The sequence below is a fragment of the Pangasianodon hypophthalmus genome, chromosome 3 (genome assembly GCF_027358585.1).
Source record: "Pangasianodon hypophthalmus isolate fPanHyp1 chromosome 3, fPanHyp1.pri, whole genome shotgun sequence".
NCBI lineage: Eukaryota > Metazoa > Chordata > Actinopteri > Siluriformes > Pangasiidae > Pangasianodon > Pangasianodon hypophthalmus.
The window spans coordinates 13,412,552-13,434,804 of NC_069712.1; the positions used below are offsets into that span (position 1 = coordinate 13,412,552).

General features: G+C 39.4%; 1 protein-coding gene across 3 annotated transcripts in view; it reads right to left on the bottom strand.

Moving 5' to 3' along the window:
- Positions 1–22,029, bottom strand: part of kat6b (K(lysine) acetyltransferase 6B) — a 36,747-nt gene extending 14,718 nt beyond the window's left edge. For 2 of the 3 annotated variants that reach the window (XM_026943915.3, XM_026943900.3), the window contains exons 1-2: positions 20,682–21,792; positions 14,081–14,957 (exon numbers count right to left, since the gene is read on the bottom strand). In XM_026943915.3, coding sequence (XP_026799716.2) covers positions 14,081–14,701 — 621 coding nt within the window. In that variant the 5' untranslated portion in view covers positions 14,702–14,957; positions 20,682–21,792. The other variant, XM_026943905.3, reaches the window with a different exon arrangement.
- Between the last annotated feature and the right edge of the window lie 224 nt (positions 22,030–22,253).

Here is a 22,253-nt window from a genome sequence, read left to right on the forward strand (position 1 = left end):
TAAAGCAGAGGCCCATTCATGCTTCATAATAACAGTCAAAATGAAGATAATGAATAATAATAGTACAGTAATATTTATGCTACATTGAAAGGCAACACTGAAAAAAAAGAATTCCGTTTCAGGACATTAAGCTGTAAACTCAGTGATATCTGCTTGTCAATATTTTTAGCTTCACCATAAGCTTTTAACTTCGCATAATGTAAGCACCTGCGTGAGGCATTGCACATTTTGCGCACCTGCGTGAGGCATCGCACATTTTGCGCACCTGCGTGAGGCATTGCACATTTTGCGCACCTGCGTGAGGCATCCTACAGGGTGAGCATCTTTGGGATGATTTTCACTGTCGCCCTGACAGATCGAGTCATGTAGTGTGAGCAGTAGTAAGATGAAAAGATTTCTCTCATCGTATAGCTTTAAAAGCTGCCATGGCTGCATCTGACCACTTGCTGGCTAGAACAGGTGTTTTGGGCCAGGGTTTATATTTTAAACAAAATGTATTGTGCTCTCTGAAAGTCATGTCAATCACAAATGGTTTCTTTGAGAACTGTTTCATCAATGTACTTTAGTTGTTATACTATTTCTGTCCGTTATAAATGGCGTCACGTAACGTTGCGCTTAAGGGTTTAATACACAATTCAGAGGGGAAAAAAATGGCTAATGTTTTAATTTCTTAAATTATGCACAGCATCTGCAAGGTATTACAGAACATTCACCTGGGTACTAAAACAAAACCACACCATTCACATAGCCTCAAAATGTTTCTTCCCCAACCATCTTCTACACCAGTTAAAAGAATCATACAAGTTTAGCCCAGCCTGAGGACCAACTGAGACAGACTGGGGAAAAAAAAATAAAATCTCCCGAGACACAGTGTCAGAAGTTGAGAGCAAACATTCAGTTCCATTTTCTCCCAGAAGTCTTTTCAGCAAGAGGCAGGCTGATCCATCAGGGGACTATAAATGAGATACTGATCAGGCATCAGAATTACACACCACAAAGTCCAACGCGGGGCTGCCATCTCTGGAGATCCAGGCAGCCTCAGCTTCCTGCTGTGCAGTATTTAGCCTATTAATATCAACTGTGTTCTGGTGAGAGATCTGTTGAGAGTAATGCAAGCCTAATTGTTTTATGCAACAGGCAACCAACCCCCTTAGAGATCTATTAATAAACCTGGCAGATCATCCATTTTCAGATGGGTTATGAATAACCAGGCTGGTTTTCATTCAAGTGACAGTTGAGGAGATGTAATCAATGCTCCCTCAATGGGACATGCCCTGCTTCATACAAGTGAAGAGTGTTTATTCGACAGAAATTAATCTTTATTCATTGTTATAAAAGCTTAACCCTCCCCAAGGGCTGGCATGATCAAATTACATACAAAATAAACCCAACATGCACATTACGCATAACCTCACCTATTGCCTTTAATTTTAAAGCATTAATGTTCAGCCAAAAGTTATACTAGGGTTAAAAAAAAAATAAATAAATAAAATTCTGGTTTGAAAAGCTCTAATATTTCCTTTGACTTTAAGATAAACTACTACATCATGTACCATTTTACAAAGCTTTTTGATTTTTAAAGACAATCTTTAAAAAAAAAAAGTCAGTAAAAGACCCACACCCAAGGCTCTTCTGCAGTACTCACAATGTCCAAACAGCACCAACATCTTACAGTTTACAGTAAACCACACAGATTTGGACTGGAAATATCAAGTATGGCAACCCTAAAAGTCATCTTCTTCAACCTGCATCTTTCACTAGATTTGCACTGCACATTTTGCATCATTTAAATGTACACAGATTGTGTGTAAAAGCAGCCTTCTTTGGGTGAAAAAAAGCATTTGTGCAATGAAAACCTTTCCCTACACAAAGCCCAGTACCAGTCATCGACATGAGGAAGAAAAGGCAAGGATGCTGAAAAGATAAACCTCCAAACTAAGATGGTTATTCTTGGCCTAAAATGATAAACGGCTAGGATGGGATGGGATACAGAGAAGCGAGAATAAACTATACCAAAGACTATACACAAAGAGTCTCACAACAGCCATCACAATCAATATGAATGAAGATACAAACAATTTAAAACCATTACAGTGTTTAAGTTGAAGAATGTGTATAAACATCCATTACTGTCACAGCAGAATATCCACTCCAACCCGGTTGGGGTGTTACACATGACCCCTTAATCCCATTTTATACTAGAACAGCTTACATGTGTCAACGAACGGAGTGGAGCAACCATTTGTGTGAAATCAAGTACTGGTTTAGGAAATTATAATGTGTAAATAACGGGACTGGTATGTGAAATATGAAATTAAACATCACAGTTATGTAATGCAGAAAGATTTCTATTTCTATCCTCCATGACTGTATTTTAAACACCTGAGAACACGCTGCTACCGGCTGATCTATAGCTCTCGTGCTGTTTAAACTATTGCCATAAACTGCTGAATATAGCGTGAATGTAGTATTTTTGTAGTGTTTCCAGCTAGAAACCACGTCAGCCATGCTACCACACAAAAGGCAACACTGATTAATATGAGCTTTACTTCATACAATGCCCAAGACACAGTCTTTCCAGCAGAAATAATTTCAGCAGTAAATTATAAATGCTCTCTATAGCAAAATGATAGATGCTGTGAAGAGCGGTCTGAACAAGGCTGGCTACTTTTCCTTTCAATAGATTTATCATCTTCCTGGGTGTCTGAGAGTTACAAGATTCTGAGAGATTTTTATTTCAGATTTCTCCATTTTAGAGTGACTATACAAGAGGGAACATCTCTCAATATAGAGGTGCCAGTATACCAGTAGAAATGGGACACTGCCTAAAATATGAAATACTCTCTTTGATACAGCAATAAATAAATAAATAAATAAATAAATAAAGTTTCTAATTAGAGCTGCAACAAGGGATTATTTTTTATAACTGAACAAACAAACTTGTTTAACAAAAATGATTATTTCCTGTTGCAAGAACAAAAAGCAATTTAAATTACAAATTAGGTATTTGGTAATTTTACATAATGGTGTAACATTTAGATGGATTCCTCCCCAATCTCTTTATCTGAACTGTACTAAATCCATAGCCTACACACAGACATGTTACCTAATCAACAATGTAAACAAGCCAAAATTAAACAGGGTTAACTTAACCGATCTCCTACAACTATGACATTTCTACATCTGTTTCACTTATTTTTATCAGGGTACGGTCAAAGTAGTAAAATATCAAGCTCCCCACCATGAAATATTTATGCAATATCACACAAGCAAGACTGCAGTTCTACTGAATATTCGGCTGTAGGCACAAGCCTGCAGAGCGAGTGCTGGAGGTAATCACAGCCAACATTCAGCAGAACCGCACATTCGTGAGCGCAATATTGATTTTATTCAACAGTCTTATAAACAAGAAATTAATATCAATTTAGTGACATATTGGACACAATATAGTCAGTTCGGTTTGTTTTTCAGTTTATTTTTGCTCCGCTAGCAGAAATAGATCCTGAAGAAGCTTAGCTAGCTCACACTGGTTTGTACATTCCCGTTAAATGGTGCTTCCAGTGAAACTGGAGTCCCTTATTCTTTTTCTTCTTCATCTGACGAGCTTTCATATTTTAAGTCGAAAGTATTGTTGTCCGCTGATAATGTTGCTAATTTTAATGTAGTAATTGTTTTGAACTAGGAAGTGAAATTTTATGCAACACCACTTGTCCAATCAAAATTTAGTGGACTGGAACGAACTGCTGTATAGCATGTAATATCTAGTCTAGCACCAATAGTTTATTATTATTCACTTACTAAGTAAGAGCTCTGGTTTTAAATGTCCGTGCATCATCAAGGCCTTGGCACTGCATTGCAGTTTGAGTGGGAAAAACTCCTTAAGTTTTAACATTTAGAGCTTGCTTTCAATGGCTGCCCTCTCATCACTCAAGATTTGTCTGTGTGATGTGTGATTACTTCATCAGGCATCAGGGTGCTTTGCTCTTACGCAGGCGGTAAATGAAGATTGCAGAGCAAAGAGAACGAGAACACAGCTGATGTGATGACTACTTAATAACATTCCCTCATTTCACTTATTTTCCCTGAAAGAAGGGAGCACAGCTCGATCATTTCTATCGGTCACACTTTCATGCGTCAAATTCACCTCGATTAACCTTTTTGTCTGCGTTTGATCTGGTTGCCTCTGGCTAGTTATAATGCGAGTGAGAAACCAATGCGACGCAAGTTAAATCCGATGGTCTGTTTCTTGAGTCTATAAAAAAGGAAAATAAGTCTTAACAGTGTTTAAAGACATACCTCTTTACATTTGTGATAGCTGTCTTGCGCACAGTGGTATACGGTGCAAATAAACAACAGAAGAACTGTAGGAACTTTGCCAGTGATATAACCTCTAAAGTATATTTCCTACATAATACAAACCATACCAAAACATCGAATCTGAAACCTGTTTAAGAAATTCATACTCGCATTTTTCATACACGTTGTCGTTTGAGTGACAATTGCATGCTCAGTGATTGTGTAATGCCTCCTTTTTCTCAAAGGCACAGAGACCTCAACAACTAAGTAATTTTTGGAGTCATATGCATTGTAAAATCATGCTTGTACCACCCACATGTTTCCACCCCCACTTAAACAACAACCAATCAGCCCCACTGAATGAGGAGAGGCAGGAACACTGACCTGCCTCATCACATCTCATTACAAAGAAACTCACAAACATCTGTTAGATGGGCATTAGATTTTCATCCACCTGGATCTCTGATCATCTGAGTTGTGTTTTCTACTCTTAATTCTGGCTGATCTCGCCTTGTCTCTACCGCTGCAAGACACAGCCTCAGGAGAATTTCAGCCCTTTGTGTCGCACTGTGCAACTGTGCTCACTGAGTCACAAAGGTCTTGTCCATGATCCCTGGAAAAGCTAACTAAACTAAGGTTACAGTTGGACCTTCTGCATTATCCCCGCTGAAAGCTGCCCTACACAGAATCATAAGCCTTCCTCCACGATTCCTGGAGAAGCAGACGCAACGCTACGGCTAGAAGTTCAGAACGATCTCTGCTGAACTGTGCCACACTGACGACTCTTTCTCTGCGAACCTCCACTGATGCAACAGCTGACTAGACTGAAGTCACTTCACAGATCAGAACCACCAACGAGACACCATCGGAGTGTAACTATAAAGCTTCCCTACTTACCTTCTTAAATATTGATATGGAAGTTTAGTTGGGAATTAGTACGTTAAGTAGATCTACTCACATAAGATACTAACAGCTGTGTAAATCTGCCTTTAAGCTTCATTCCACTCAGCATCCGATGGTCCATCAATTACTTCCACTATATTTAAATACATTTTCAAATGTCATATTTTGTATAGCATTAATGCATACCTTTCTTATTAACAACTTTGTATGTTTTACATGTGCGTGATTTTCTCTCTCGCCACAAAAGAACGGAAATTATTACTATTTCTTATCTTGATGCAACCATCAAGTCATCTCATTCAAATATTATTTTGTCCATTGGACTGGTGCCCCATTTTATTGAATTATTATTATTATTGCAATTAATAATCATTTTTAACATTTAACTGAATAGTAATAATTTATCCACCTTACATACCTCATAGCACACGACCCGCAATAGCCTGAGCTATACATTACACTCGAGATATAAATAAAGTCCCGTGTGCTTTTACAGTATGTTTTTGTTGTTAGTTAAGTACGTGATCCATTGACAATAAAAATCCACGTCGATATATTTTCATTAAAAAAAAAAAAAAAAAATCAATATTGTCTTTTTGGTCAACTAAACATTGTAGCCCTAGTTTCTATCAAGGTTCAGCAAAACTAAAAAAACAACTTTAGCATTTCAGAAAGCAGGTTATTCCATTTTAAGTCAAGCGGCAATCAGACAACACATCCAACCAGCAATCTTACGTCCATGCGACAATCAAAAAATTGAAGAGCTGTTTAGGGGGGAAAATGGCACATTATTGGTTTTTACATTGGTCTATTATTAAACCCACGCTTTTATAATGACACTTCAAAGAGGAGTAAGATTTCACAGCTGCTGCACTGAAGAGGGAATTAAAGCAGAGCTCTAAACACTCTGAATACAGAAGTCTGATAACTAATGACAGAGACACACACGCAGCCCCTGCTGCCAACGGCTCAGACTGCTGAACATTCATATTCAGTGCAAAGTTCACAAAAAGACCAAAAGAGGAAAGCAGTGAAGGAGCATGCTAAATGAATAGTAGCACTACATACTGCAGCTTTATTAGACACTGATGTGAGCCACTGATCTGGTGGAAAACAAATGCGTGAAGCGAGCCACATGCTTATTCTTTGAAATATACATGAAAGTCTTCATGGAAACTTTTTTAAACCAAAAAAAAAAAAAAAATTGTGACAGCAGGCTGCAGCAGGAAGTGACAATATTACATAAAGAATTTTTTTTATTTTATTTATTTTTTTTAAATCAATCTGCGGGCAGAAAAAAGTACACAGATATCTAACCTATTTTAATTTTGTCGCTTGCATTATGTTCTTGTCTATGGAAACTTATGTGGTTTTTCACCCACCTCAGAGTGTTTCTAACTGACCTGTGCTCAATTAGTAAGGGGTTGTGCAGCTCATGCTGCTGAAATAGTTACTCTGCCATAAGAGCCATGATTCTGTGCTGCTATACGTGTTGGTTTAGATTTTCCCAGGATCTGTATGAACTTAGTTTGTGCCCATACGCTAGTAATGCAGCTTTGCCTCCACTCTGGAACAATCAGAGGGAATGGCAATTTATTTTACACAGATCTTTTACACCACAGACATAATGAATTCTTATAGCAATATATGAAAAATTAAATATGTACCCTGAGACCTCTGGGGTCTGGGCCGATTCCCAGTCTTGCGCCTATACTGACTTCCTCTTGGTAACCATGACGATTCTCTGCACACGTCTGTTGCTTAGTTATGCGAAACATCAATAGCAAGATGGCAGCTTGCTTTAAGACAAGTTGTGTCCTGTCGTACTGCGTAATGTCTGTATTGTCTCAGTCAACAGTGAAGGCTTTCACAGCTCAGCGTATGTCAGTGGATCTGATCGGAAAACACACCAAATTCATCTCTATAAATCAAAATCTTTGTGACAGTAATACACAAGGAGCTTCCTGAGAATGAGTGAAGAACAAAAACCTGCTTAAAGATTTTTAAATGCCATTTTAACAGTTGAGTCCATTTCAATAGCAGGTTGTTATGCCTTGTTGCTTAAATGTTTTAAAAGTAAACATTCACAAGCTCAGTCATGTCAAGCAACACTGTAAAGCACAGGTAAAGACAACTTTCTATGCTCGCCATCAAGAACAATCAAAAGTATGACAGGTGGGGGAATGAATGTGTAGGGACAAGCCATTTTTTGGTTTTGAATACAAGATTCTACAGGGTGAATATTCTGCTTTCATTTGCTCCTTCCGCTTTTTTTTTTATTGAAAAAAAAAACCTGACTAGAATTTGGATTCAGGAGTACATGCGAAAGATCAAATCAGTCTCTCTCAGTCATTGAGAGATTCTGGCTGAACATTATTCAACGAACCAGGTGACCAGGTCTCTTTGCCATGTTAAAGAACTGCTGGGGAAAAAAAAGATCACAGCTGCCATGACTTAAATAATCGATAAGTTACTGCTACTAATGCAACATTGCAGACAAGGTGAAAATAAAATAGTAGGGCAATCCGAAAATCTCAATCATTTATTAAACAGTTTAAACAAAATTTCAGCTAGCTGAGCCAGTTAGGGAGTATTTTAGGGCACTTATTAAGTTTCGTGTGTTTACATTCACTGATTTTTCTGTGTGCTTCTTGGCAAAAAGCTTACCACACAACTCTGAAATATATGAAATGCATGTAGGTTTGATTAATAAGGCTCAATAACTCAGGAACAAACACACCCCAAACAGGTTACAGAAAGTACGTGGAGACAAACCACAGTTCTCTATACGGATGTCACGTGAAAGCTATAGCCATAACACACCTTCAAGTTAGTGTCACTTGGTCCCACTGATGAAAGGGTAGAGCAAGAGATCCTTGGTGATCAACTGCTCATTAAGAGAGGAGAAGTATTTGACTAAACAAGTTGTTACACCTTGTACTGACAAATCTCAGGCATCAGTCAGTGCGGGTCAACAGGGCCGAAGTAAAATTACTTCGCTTCCCACATAAAACTCGGTGTTGTTTTGCTTATCTTAATATAAATTCCAAGATTATAGTGCAGATAAAAGACTGGGACTGTGCCCAGATGATGTTCTGGCTCCGTCACAGCTATAATACCAGCAATAAATGGTATCGACCGTATGAAGCATGGGAATGTCTCATGGCTGACTGTGAGAGAGGAATGTAGAGCAGATATATTCTCTTCCTGACCCGGGTCTTGTCCCATTACATTTTCCAACAGCTCCATTAGCTCATCCAAGCCTCAACAGCACAAGAATTAACAAGGTCTGGAGGCCTATTACATTACCATTACTTGATCCAGGTTGGTCTGCCTGAGGATAAAGCACACTATTGTATTAGATGCTCTAGCCAATTTAGCGACATTAACACTGATTCCACAACCTGTAACTGGGGCGGCATTTCTCTTCAACACATTACAGCATGTTTACATTAGAATGGTAAAAAGAAATGCGATTACATCACAGTGCTGACGCAGGAAATAAAATACCTTCATTTACACAGACATTTTTCTTCACTGAACCTAACTGAGTGCCATCTTTGTGATGCTCCTGCCACTCAACAAGCCTAAGGAGAAGAAAGTTCTGTCAGAGATCACTGACCAGCAAAGTAAATGGTTTGGGACACATTACCCTGGACTGAGCAAACTATGAAAACCAGTTCACTCCAAACCTGCTTATAATGGAAGTCTTAGAGCAGCTGATGAGGCAGTCAATACGGATTACATTTACACATACATTTTTGTAAAGAATTTTCATGAGTGTAGGTATTTGTAAATTACGCTCTAAACTTAGAGATCTGACTAATTTGTGGTTGTGCATTACCAACGTAACCACAAAGTAGATACTGAAATGCCCAAGTTTCCACCTGATGGAGAGCATAAAAATTTTAAGTAACAGGAATTAAACAAGTAACAGGAACTCTCACACTCCAGTGTTCCAAATTTGTTTTACAAAACTATATAAGAACAACTTAGGATATTTCCCATCAGTCTCATCCTAAGACCTTTATTGTTTAATGTTTGTTTCATATTCTGTAAAATTGTGCATATTAAATGATTTAGAGAATTCAACACCTGCTGTTAGGTTTCCACTATAAATGAGTATTGAATGTTTCTGTTCTTGTCTAAGTAAAGGGAAATGTCAAAATTATTGTCTGTGATACATACATTACACATACACACTACAAATGTGACAGAGTTTAGGAGTGCATATGAAAAGGAAACAAAACCTCCTGCTCAGGATATAATAGTGATTGATAGTTTATTCCACCAAACGTAACTACAAAGTCAAAACACAAATGTTTGCCAAAAAAAATCCAGCTGCCTCCATCAGTAATCTGAAAAGTAAATGTACAAGTGATCTGGACTGGTCTATATGAGTTTAAACTCAGAAACCATAAAAAATTGAAAATGAGAGTCGAAGTGTGAAACCCAAATTGTCAAACAGCTCGTAGAACCAAAGAGCCTGCAAATGTGGGGTTTAAAGCTATTTAAATAGAGAAACAGAACCAGTATCATTAGAGCTGCTCAATCACATTTATAATGACAATGCCACACACTGGTTTATCTACTAATCAGGTCTACGTTTAGGCCTGATTACCAGAAAGAACTCTTACTGTTTGTCTGTTAATCCGATTTAGTGCACTTACAAAACTTTCTACTGCATCCCACAGGTACATGATGTACCAAATAATATGAGCATTCTGTTTAATTTTTTTTGGATCTCAAGTGCGCACTACAAATCAACCCTATCTTTAGCCACATGACAAATTTTAAGGTCATAGCGATGTGTTTAATCATATGGTTTAGGCCTTCATTGTGGTTTACGCTCCCAAGAAAACAATTTGACACTTAAATGGAGTGTGTGGAAATCGCACATTACAGAAATAACAGTCGTAAAATAAAAAGATGACATTGCATTCAACAACTGCGCATTAAAGCCATGTACAACTCAAAACTATTCAACAACCAGCACTTTACATTACATTACAGCACTTTTCCATTAGACTGTGCATATCAGTTTGGGAAATTACCCATAATCCTCCCTGCTGTCATTATTTCCACCACTAAGCGAGCCGTACTAGTGCCATACTACAGTACCTGAGGTAAATTTGGTTGGTAAAATTAATTACAGTTTGACTTCAAAGTCAATATGAAATTTGAGTAGTATTTCCTGCTTATCAAGTCACCATCAGATAACCTCTAGAGAAACACCTACTCTCATGGGTAGAGTTACGTAAAAGTGAGACACACACTCGGCCAGGAAACAGATAGTCCTGCTCACTTTTGTTGAAGAGAGAGAGTAACAAAAACCACCAGTAAATGACTGATCACCTGCCCAGTAATAGTTCAATAATAAAGTAGGTGCTGAGCAGCTATTCCTAAGTACATTCCAAAAACCTTGTTTTTGCTGTTAGAAGCCCTCACCTAAAACAGCACCAAGAGCAAATACACTCAGCAGCACTGACAGATTTCTGTTTTATTGTACGCACACGTTTGATAGGTCTGTGTAAAATGTGTGATTGTGTAAAAAGAAACACATCTGAAAAATTACTTCCATCTGAAATAAAACAATGTCTGGTGACTGACAATCTGAAATTATATCCATCCAATTAAACAGTGTGGAGAGTGGAAAGCACAATGATGCAGTGCTGCCAGAGCGTGAAACAAAACTGTCTTCACGTGTTGTTGTTTTGCATACTTATGTATACTTGTGAAAGATACATATGCTTTTGAGAGATTAAATAATTATGTAAGGACATGATATTCTACCAGACAGGCTGCTAGATACAAAAGTGATAAAGTGATACTACATAAAGAAAATAAACAGCTGATGTAATGGGCTGTATTGGGAATCGAGAATTATCTTTTGTCACCATGATTCAGGTCTAGACCTCCGGTCTGCTCATGCTTGCCAGAAATCTGATTACTTGAGGCCTAAGCCTCAATAATGCATTGTGTAACAAGTAGAGCTATTATGGTAGCCACAGCTGCAAATCAGTGGTCCAGCATTCTACAAAAACACTTTCCCCCAAACTGATATAATCAGCTTTACTTTAACAGACCTTCATTCAATTACTGTGTTTCATGCAAGAGTTTTAAGAATGTCTAAAAGGAAACCAGCCAAGAGATCTAATATACCTTCATCACTACAAAATCTGATCCTGCCAGCAAATGGCACAAAAGAGGCCAGGTTTGGCCCCTCTCCTTTCTCAAATTTTAACCCCTAGCAGCATATGATAAAGAGGCCTGGAGCAGCTGCACACTGACCAGTCCCCAAGCACACAATTAACAACAAAAGAGCCCTTTTAACGCATTGAGCTAATCAGTGGCCGGCCCACCACTGCCGGCTCCCTAAACCATCTGCGAGATGGCAGACCTTCTCCCTGATTGTGAAAAAAAGAGGACTGGCACTATGCTATCATGTCCTAGTGTCAATGAAAAACACATCGCTTAGCAACAGTCAAGCCCCCGCGCCTGGAAACCAAAAGCTTTTGCTTTCAATGAACAACTCAACAAGGAGCAGACGAGGGAATGTGCTCCAAGATTTGATTACCAAATGGCCTCCCATTGTTAGTAACCCATGGCAAAAAATGAGCACTAAGAGCCAGGGCCAGGCTAAACACGACTTAAATGACCAGCAAGATCAGAACAGCTTTAAATAACAATCCCTTGACATTCTGACCAGTTTAATATTCAGTTTAATCTAGAAGAAAATGACTACTTCTTTAACCACACTTGGATAAAGCCATTCTACATATTGAAGCAATGTTAGACTGGTGAAGCTTTTCCTTATTATACTTGAGACCTGTCTAAATTAAACACAAAAAAACTGAAATGATCATGTTGGCAATATTAAAGGAAAGAAAATTATAAGCCTAATAATTATAGCCTAATGAATAATGAAATTACTACAACTTCTAATTCTTCAATAAAACAGCAGGCAGACCTCTAAAAACCTGGGTTAATCCAGACTTCCTGTCCCATGGTGAGCTCTAGAAGCGAATATAATCGGTTCGCTTACAAGACCTCCCTTTCTCAACTTTGTCAAAAAAACTCAAAGAAAAATGATGGATCAATCATTGCATATTCCCTTAACATATGGAAAAAAGTTGAAAAAAAAACAATGGGAGGACCTTTAAATATCAAGACAACACTCCTTTGGCACAATAATAGCATATGTACTGGGAACAAGCCCTTTGTTTTGAAAGCTTGGTCTGACGGCAGCATTCACACAATGAAGGACATCGTCTGTGATGAGGGCCTTAAATCATTTCCGAATTTGAGTGCAGAATTCTCTGTACCTGGCTTCTCTTTTTTTCCTCAGGGTTAAACCTGACTGGGATGTGGTATGGGCCAGGCATTTTACTACCTCCAAGAACCCTGCACACCAAGTGATCCACTATAAACTCATTAATAGGGCATACATTACTCCAAGTTTATTGCACAGAATGAAGATTAGAGATGATCCTTACTGGCATCTTTGCAATAAATCTACAGTAGGCTCTCATACGCACATGTTTTGGTAATACCTTTGTATGCACTGTTCTCTCAGACATTTTACACTTGGAGATCCCCAAGGACCCCTTGCTCTTCCTGCTATTGGATGACTCCACACTCAAGCTTAACACATATCAAAAAAGGACTACTGGCAGCAGGTACTGCCGCCCAAAAGACCGTCTTAAAGCTTTGGGTGGAACCATCCACTCCTACAAATTCCACTTGGCTAACATACTTCAGGGACATTGCCTTGTTGGAGGGTACAACCGCTAAGTTCAATGGTGCGAAGGATAAGACAAGCTGGGCAGAAATCACTAAGGTGTTGTTGGACAAATTAAAGTCTTGATCTCATAATTCTTTATTTTACTTACCCACTCACTTCTATCTCAGTGTGAGTAGTTTTCTTGGCATCTGTCTGTACACAGTTTAGTAGATATGTATTCTATATTTGTTTAAGTTTGGAATTAATAAAAATACTGATTAAAAATAAATAAATAAAACTTTCTGATGAGAATGTGCTATGATTTCCAAAAGCTTAGTTTACATAAATCAAAACTCTGAGTATCATACAAACTGAATAACAATGCCATACTGAGATACTCATAGTAATCAAACCAAATTCCCTACAGCTCTCTCTCAATTAACATCATGTGTTTCACATTAGAGAATATGGACTGGATCAGAATATGTCTAATCTGAGCCGTTCCAGATCTGTATCAGATCACCACTACACCCTGAGTAAATACTAAAGATTTACAACCTGTTGGATTGGACTAGGCCAAGAATTCACATGAAATAAAACTCAAACAAAAAATGTATTTTTAGTCATAATGCTTGTCTGTAGAGAGAACAAGCACACACTTGGATAGAGACATGTAGCCATGCCTATACCATTAATGTTCCTTGTCAAATAATTTGTTACATTTACAGTTAGTGTGCTGCTGAGGCACCAACAATATTGTGGATTTGAAGGTGCATCACAGTACTGAAAAAGATATAACCATCACTTAGAAGAGTGGTGTTCAATTCCAGCCTTGCAGACCACAGACCACCTGCTCTGTATATTTCAAACTCCATACTCCAATATTCAGCTAATTATTAAACTCAATATAAGTTAATTTAGGTGTGTTCAAGAAAGAAAAAAAACACTACAGTGGAACAGAGACCCTTGGGCACATGCACTATCCAATACTCCAATGCTCATCACACATGAAAGATGTAAGAAAAATAGCTTTCATTTCCTGAAGCTCGATGGACTACTAGATCTATCACTACAACATGCTTTTATAGAGGCAAAAATGTTTTGCACAAAAAAATCTCATGTAAAAAAAACAGACAACGTCATCTGCGATATCCATACCTGATCCTTCTCGTGTGGTAGAAGCGTTACAGGTGGGAGGTCCAGCGCCAATCCAATGCTGCTCCTGAAGCCGGTCTTTCCACCTGCACTGCCATTTCTCATCTTGTAAAGTGGCCCATCCTTTAGCAGCCTCCCATTATTTACGGCACGCTTAGCAGCCAGCCTCAGCCTCTGCTGGAACCTGGGGTTAGCCACCACACTGGCCAGGTCATCCTGGCTCCTTAAGAAGCGCTCTATGTTCCTCAGAGATGAGCCAGCAGGGACACCCAGGCCCTCGATAGCCCTCCTGAGGACCTTATTCCAATCCAGATGTCGCAGATCCCCTGCAGGTACCACAGATCCCACCGATGAGGGAACCGGGCCTCCAGGCCTGATCGCTGCAATCCTCCCTGGGTTATCCGGATCTTTGTACGAAGCGCAACCTTTGCTAGTGACCTTAAGGATGGATCCATCCTTTACAGCTAGCTCCAACTGCTGCAGTACGGTACTCTTGTCTAGTCCATGCAAAGTAGATACAGCATGGCAAATTCGCTCCTCCGAAGGCCGCTGCTTCTGCCTTTTGATCTTCTGAATAGCCTCAAGAATCCACTCTGTGTACAGGGGATTGGCCAGTTTCACCATGGTGAAATTATTTGTTGCATTAAGGCATAATCCATGAATACATTCCTTCTTTTTATGAGCAAACAATATGCATCCACAAGCAAAAGTCAGCCATCAGTACACCATGGTGTGTAAGATTACTGACAGAAATCCTTATGCCAGGCTGTGTCTACATTTCCTCAAAATTTCCTCAAGACACAGTCAAAAATACAACTTAGTAAATCCAGGCAAAGTTTTTCCTTGCAAAATCCTTGCAAACTTCACATGCGAGTGAAACCTGGAAGAGAGAAAAAACAGCTGCTTTACAAACAAGCAAACATGTATGCATACATTTAGTTAACAGAAGACATTTCTAAACCTTCAGACCTGGTATGAACAAGTCTCAGGTGGACAGTGCTAAATACAAGTCTGAACACGGTTAAAGGCATCTTGTGACTCATTCAGACCACTTGCACAAGTAGCCAGATTACAAGTGTACTATGAACAGCAATGTGTCCCAGTGCATCCTCAACATCAAGACCAAAGACAGAGTCACTAGTATTTGGAATTGATTTAGTCTGAAAAGTAAAAGTCAATTCAAATCTTTGAGTAAAGACAGGTCAAAACACTAGCAGCTGAACTGGACACCCAAGATGTACTACTACAATGGAAGAAATTGTTTTAATTCTGATTTGATTAATAACAAGTATATATAGCCAATTTAAAGTGTCATTGGTCTCACTTTTATCCAGGTACGATGAGCAATAACTGTACTAGGCAGATTCCTGTCTCAAAATTAGTCCTAACTTGCCCTGCGCCTTTACCAAAAGATGGACAAAGTCAAACTGTCTAGTCTCCAAAAAGTTGTAGGACACACTGGACTGGACAATTCAGTAGCCCAGGCACCTGAGACAAGCAGATTTTGTGTCCAGGTTATTCATTTTTCCATTTGCAGTTGCCTGGAGGACAAGTTAGCTCAGTAACAGCAGAAAGTATAAACTCTACTCCCTACCGACTTTTGCAGAGCTAAGGTTTTCATTTGGTGTGCATGTTTAAACATAATGAAGTTCACAGTGGTGTGATGCATCTCAATACTGTAACTACAGCATGAGCTACTTGCTCCAAGTCCTGATACCTGCTGCACTACACACATCAGCCGAGGATCTGGTTAATGGTAGAATGATGTAATAACAGAACACCACAGCGCATAGCCAAAATCCTGCCAACAATTTACTGAACTTTTTGCCAGAGCTGCACACACTGCATAGAAGACAATACTGACATTGCTATTGCCACACAGAATCATCTTCTCCCTGGGAAATCATATACTTATTTATTTTTTAAAAAAATTTCATTTATTTTGCATTTATTCCTTGGTCTACATTAATGCAAGTAATTATCATGCCATACTGAAACATGCACCAAAACAGGGCACTGGGCAGCATATTAGAGCTGTTAGTTGCTTGGTGGTCTAGCTAATAGATTCATCATTTGTCCACCCCCACTACATCATGAACAATGGAGCTTTAAACAGTTTGTTATTAGTAAGTTATAAATTAGATCTAATTGAGCTGAATATCACATTAAAAAGTCTAACGTGCTCTAAAAGTCTCTTGGCACTAGGAATCTTTATTTTAAACTGAGTATTAAAACTGCAGTGGCTAAAATTAGATAAGAAATCAACTGAAAAGTGGTTGCTGACACTAAAGCAAAACATAATGCTAGTCTGGAATAAGCACAGAAACAGCGTGCTGTGACAAGAACAACACTAAGTGGCATTTTTGATGAGTTCCGAAAAGAAACGAGCTGCCCTGGAAGAGTGCACTTTAACTGTTTCTTTAACCTTTCTACTCAACTTCAGTAATTTGGTTACAAAGATATGTAGTTAAAATGTTATGCTAAATGTTTATCTCATATATGGCACTGACCGAGGCTGTGATCACTACCAAACACCAGAACATTCCTACAAGTTCCTATTCTAGTCAGTCACATATGTTCCATCTATTTGTGATTTTTTCTGAAAAGCCTTAACCAGGTGTTTTATGGGTAGAAGTAAAATGGTGTGCAATCTCAGATTTAAGGGGTGGTCTGGGGCACAGCCAAGCGAACTTCATAGAATCAAACAGCACAGCATGACAAACCCACAGGACCAATGAACAAAAAAATGTGGCTGAAACTTTGGGAACAAAATCTGGTATACATACGAACAAAATGGACAACAAATGCCTGTAAGTAGGCAATAAAATGAGCACAAGAGCAAAGTGCACACCACTGAGTACTGATTGCATTATTTGATTCAGGAGCATGCTCGTTCCTCATAAAAATCAATAAAATAATAAAATCAAACTTAAGTGTCCTGGCAGGATGTCAGACTTTTAGTTCAACTTTTTCCACGTCTAACATTTTAGTGACAATGACACAAACTTTCCTGTGTCACACATAGAAGTGGGTTAAGCAGTCTGACCGCATGATGTCCCTGCTCATATATCAAGAACTATTCAGTAGCTACTATCAGGTAGCTACAGTCTCTTGTGACTGACTCGGCTGACAGCGCTACCTGTTCTGCAGCATCCTCGCCAGATGTTACACTTCCACTAACAGCCGTTACCATTAAACCGTTTTTTTGAGAAGCTTCAGGCAGATTTTCTCAATGTGTTCATTTACTCTTAGAAGGGCTGTATACATCACATCAAATTAAAAACACAGGCATCTATTTTTATAGCACTTTATTTCAGCAACCTTAAGTCTAGATGCAAGTGCACTGGCAGTCTCGCTGACATTGATCTAACCTCCTGGTGCACAGGGAGCCAATAATAGGTGTATTAAAAGGTCGTTTCCACACATACTCAGAGATCCATAAAGAAAAGAAGAAACAAGACTAACCTAACACAAACACTAGAACGGCTGCTTGGATTTGTGGCATTACAACTGAAAAGTCCACATCTGTGTTACACCAATGTACATAAAACCAATTATTAATCATTACTGTATGAAGTGAACTCAATAAAATCTCAGCCAAAATCTACAACAGGCTGCGTGAGAAGACGTGTTCTCCAAGTCCGAGCATATCATGAAGATCCTCTAATGAGAGATCTGTGATTAAAGAATATGACTATGGGGCCATTTACACGACAACATTTTCAGCCAAAAACGGGAAACTTTTGATGCGTTTTGTCTGTTCGTTTACACGACAACGGCGTTTTGGGGACTGAAAACGCTTATTTTTGAAAACGAGTTTCAAAGTGCAAGTTTTTGAAAATGCTGCCGTTATCGTCTCCATGTAAACACCTAATACGGGCATCTTTGAAAACGGTTACGTCATGCGCGTGCGTAGTACGTGTTAGGTATGTAGACATGCGCAGTACGTGTCTATTGTAAAGGCAAGCGCGAACAAACATACACAACAATGGCAGAGTACATGGTAGTGTTGTTGCTGCTCAAGAGTTTGCTAACGCTTCTTCAGCAAAGTGTGGATTTACTTCACCAATATTACAACCAAGGTGACAGCGCCAACTACTGGCCTGGCATACGTAATACGGCATTTTTGGCCGTTATCGCGGATGTGTGTAAACGCGACTTGTTTTGAAAACATTGTTGTGTATATGTTAAACTTTTTGAAAACGCAAGAGAAAAACTTTTCGCTTTTCACTACATCGTTGTCGTGTAAACGTAGCCTATGTTCCCCCTACATCATCAATCAGCGAGATCTGGGCTAACGCAAAAAATGATGTCCCATCAACAGAAACATTCTTTAAATTGACCTTGATTTAAGAAGGATTTTGTTGCCTGTGCATTAGTACCATGTTTGTAGCTCTCCTGTGACTTTTTAAACATCTTATGCTGTCCTTTTATCAGCAGCTTTGTAATGGTCAGTATGATCCCAACTCACGACCAAAGAATACTTGTGTGATTTCTGTTTGTGACAAAATCGTACAGTGTAAAGCCATCTTAACATTCTGTAAGGAATAAAACATGATGGGAGCGTGCTGTTATAGGAAAATAACCCAAGCCCAAAGTGGATTCGTTTCCTATAACAGCATGCCCCAGTGTTTTATTCCTCTTGTACCACAGGGATTTGTCAATGATTACATTTTTTTTATTTATTAATGAATAAATCATACTTTTTAACCAGTTCCAGCTACATTTAATGTTGTCGAACATCCATGAGACAAGTTATTGTTATTAGCTACATTACAGCAGCTACAACGCATCTTTTCTCTCTCTCTTGAAGTTAATAAGACAAAAAAAAAAAAAAACTCTGCCTTGAAGACTCTCCTGTTGTGGAAAACATATTGACCATTACAAGCACTGACTCCAGAGACTCTTTCCATAAACATTAAACAAACAAACATCTCCTAACAGAAAACTCCATGTCAATGATTAGGCCTATACGGTTTTCTTTGTTTTTTTTTTTTTTTTTTTTTAAACTGCTTATTATTAGCCTTAGATTCTGTAGATTGTCCGCCATCCCTGCGAATGAGCTGTTACTCGAGAAATGCTAACAGGTTGTTAGCACAACCTTCTGACCAATCAGATTTGAGAATTCAATCAAGAAAGAAAGAAAAATCAAGTCACATCTTGTTTTATTTTGACTGTAACTGATAAACCATTGCAATGAGGAAAACAATCTTGTTTTGATACTGCTTGCACACAAAAGAAAGGGGGAATAAAACGAGACCAGATACTGTTTGAAACTAGATGGACCAGTGCAACAGGGTTAAAGATGGACAGATTGAGAAATCATTTGGACATGCACAACAAAAACCATGATGGACTGGCAATACTTTTGTTATACTGATGTCACATGCAGATACAAAAAGAGACAAACGAGTTAAATAAGATTTACATTCAACAAAAACAGTTAGCAGATGAGCTAGTAATGAGGGAGAGAAGTGACATTATTAAGGAGGTAGAATGGGTAAGACAGTGAATAAGATGAAGGAGGAAGAACAGTGCAGCGAGCAGCCAGCAGGTGACACGCATTGTACAATTTCTCCAGAATTCCTCTGCTCTCAGCACTGACAGCGGCTCACACACTCTCACACACACACACACACGTCGATCAGAGATCTAAAACAAGCAGAAGAGAAAAACAGGACTGATTTAATCCTCCGACATCTATCGAAATCAGAAGCAGGCTCTGATCGTGCAAGATGGCAGGCACATACCGGCAAAACACTCCGAGCAAGTAACATTAACATTCATGCGCCAGGTGGCGAGCAAAGTTCTTAACCAAACAAGTGTTAAGTGGGAGGTCAGGGCTATAAATTTAAAATATATAAATAAATAATAATAATACGTGCATCTCCACGAAACTGCACGTTATTAAACGCTCAGAAGGCGCTGCCAACAGAACACAGCTTCACGTAAAGCAGTGTTTTATACCAAACTGCCAGTCGGTCAGCACGCCTGCGGTCACAGCAAGAGAAACCAGCGCTAAAACTACAGAGAAATAACCCTAAACGCCTGCTGGAGCGGCCAAAAAAAGTGTCCAGCTATTTATTTACCAAAGTATCACGCACATATCCATCATCCGAGACTTAACAAGCTTGGCTGCACTTTTGCAACGAGTTCAGTCTTCTGAAAAAATCCCATCAACTACTGCAACCGCTTCGGGAATATAATGCAAATTCCCGAGACTGTCCGTCTCAAAAAAGCTCAAGTTTTTCAAGACAAGAACACAATATTAGCGAACGTGCTAATATGCTAAGTGCCATTAAGCCAGCTAGCTTAGCAGCATCTCCCCATACAGAGCTAGGCAGCAGCTGGCTAGCCCTCACACACACATACACACACACACCGCTAGTCGATAGTTTTAGTTCAACGCTAACGTTAGCCTGCTAGCAAAGAGGCGCTCGGGTTGCTAGCGGGCTAGCAGGCAAACTAGCTAGCAGGCTAGGTGGCTAAATTAGTCTGTGTTTTATGACTACTTCCGACAGATGACTATCGATAATTTATGATGAGAAGCATAAGCTTCAGTTAAGATAGCTCCGTGCACAGAGAGTAAAGTCAAAATACACACCTCACTCCTCAACTCTGCGCGCTCTTCAGAGGACAGGTGACTGCGCTGCTGCCCGGTCGCGTTACTAAACAGACGCCATTTTGTTACAATGTTGTAGTTTACATGAATCCGACATGACACTGATTACAACCCAATGGAGCCTCATTAAACCTCGCCTTCTTATCGACGGGTCCTCCCAAGAAACTTTAATATTGGTTAGAAAGGGCAAATGCCGATCTCTGGTTTGATAACAAAAGTGTCAATCAAACAGAAGGCGTTCAGCCCCTGGAGGAGTCGATTGGCTCCATGATCTGTCAATAATCACTTGACCCGCCTTTTAAGGTGACCACTGTTCCCCGTTCGCTGTCTGCGCGTGACATATCAAATGGCACACCTGCAATTCTCCACTGTGCGTGCACAAAATCGGACGTGAAAATACCACTCGTGGTCACGTTATGTCTTTTTGTTTTTTTTTAATCGACCCAATTAATCGATATTGAACTTAAATCACAACACGCTCACGTTCTACCTTTAGACAGTCCACTAATCAGAATTAAACTGAAGGCATTAGCGCACATCACCAACAGCAAGACATATTTTAGAAATGTAATGATCATGTAATTAACAAAAGTGTAGCCTGTCTGGATGATTTGTGGCATGTCTCATCATGATATCCAGCCCACAGCATAGTCTAAACTCTGAAAACCGAGTTTGCGTGTAGTGCGCGAGCACGCTGTTTAAACGCTCTCCTTATGCACTATTCGGATAAGGTTAGAAATTCCATTTAAAATGCACAATGAAGTCAAAGTCCTACACTGCAAGTCAGATCTGCGTTCAGATCGCGTCTAATGTTTTCCGATCGCCAAATCAAAGCGCTTAAAGTGCGCGGTGATGACTGCGCCCTGCATCCAGTCTTAAATCAAACCAGCACGAGCCCTAAGCTAACGTCCGCGCGCTCGACATCAAGCTGCTGAAAATCGGTGCGATCTGGAAAATTCCATTTATGCGTGTCGAGCACTTGATCGCCTCACTCCATCAAGTCACATCACTCACACAGCAAGTTGAACGAACTAAAGCCTTTCAGAGTAATTAACAACTCTAAACACAGCTCGGGTATCGCTGAGCCTTAAAGCCAGAACGTTTCCGTTACCTCAAGTTGCTCGGCGCTCGCTCCGCTCCTGGCGGAAGCACTTAATAAACCGGTTTATTTGAAGCGGCGTAAAAAATCGCGTAAAGGGGTCAATTAAAATCCAGCGGGTCCCGTTTGATCCGGCGAATAAAAAGCGCGGCGGAGGCACAGGGAACCTGATATAACAACTAATTGAAAGGTTAATCTACATGAGAGTGTGTGGCAGAGTAGTACCTCCCCTTTCAGCACTTCCATCAGCCACAGAGGAGAGAGGACTCGCTGCGAGCGCCATGTGACATCACATCGGTCACTGTAAAAAACAATGTACATTACTGCACATCACACACGCCATGGCGCAGAGGAAAAAGAACAATCCATGTGGAGATAAGCGTATGAAAGGAAACCATAAAACAAGGTTAACTTTCAAGGAAGATGTCCATAATTCAAATCACGACATTGCATTA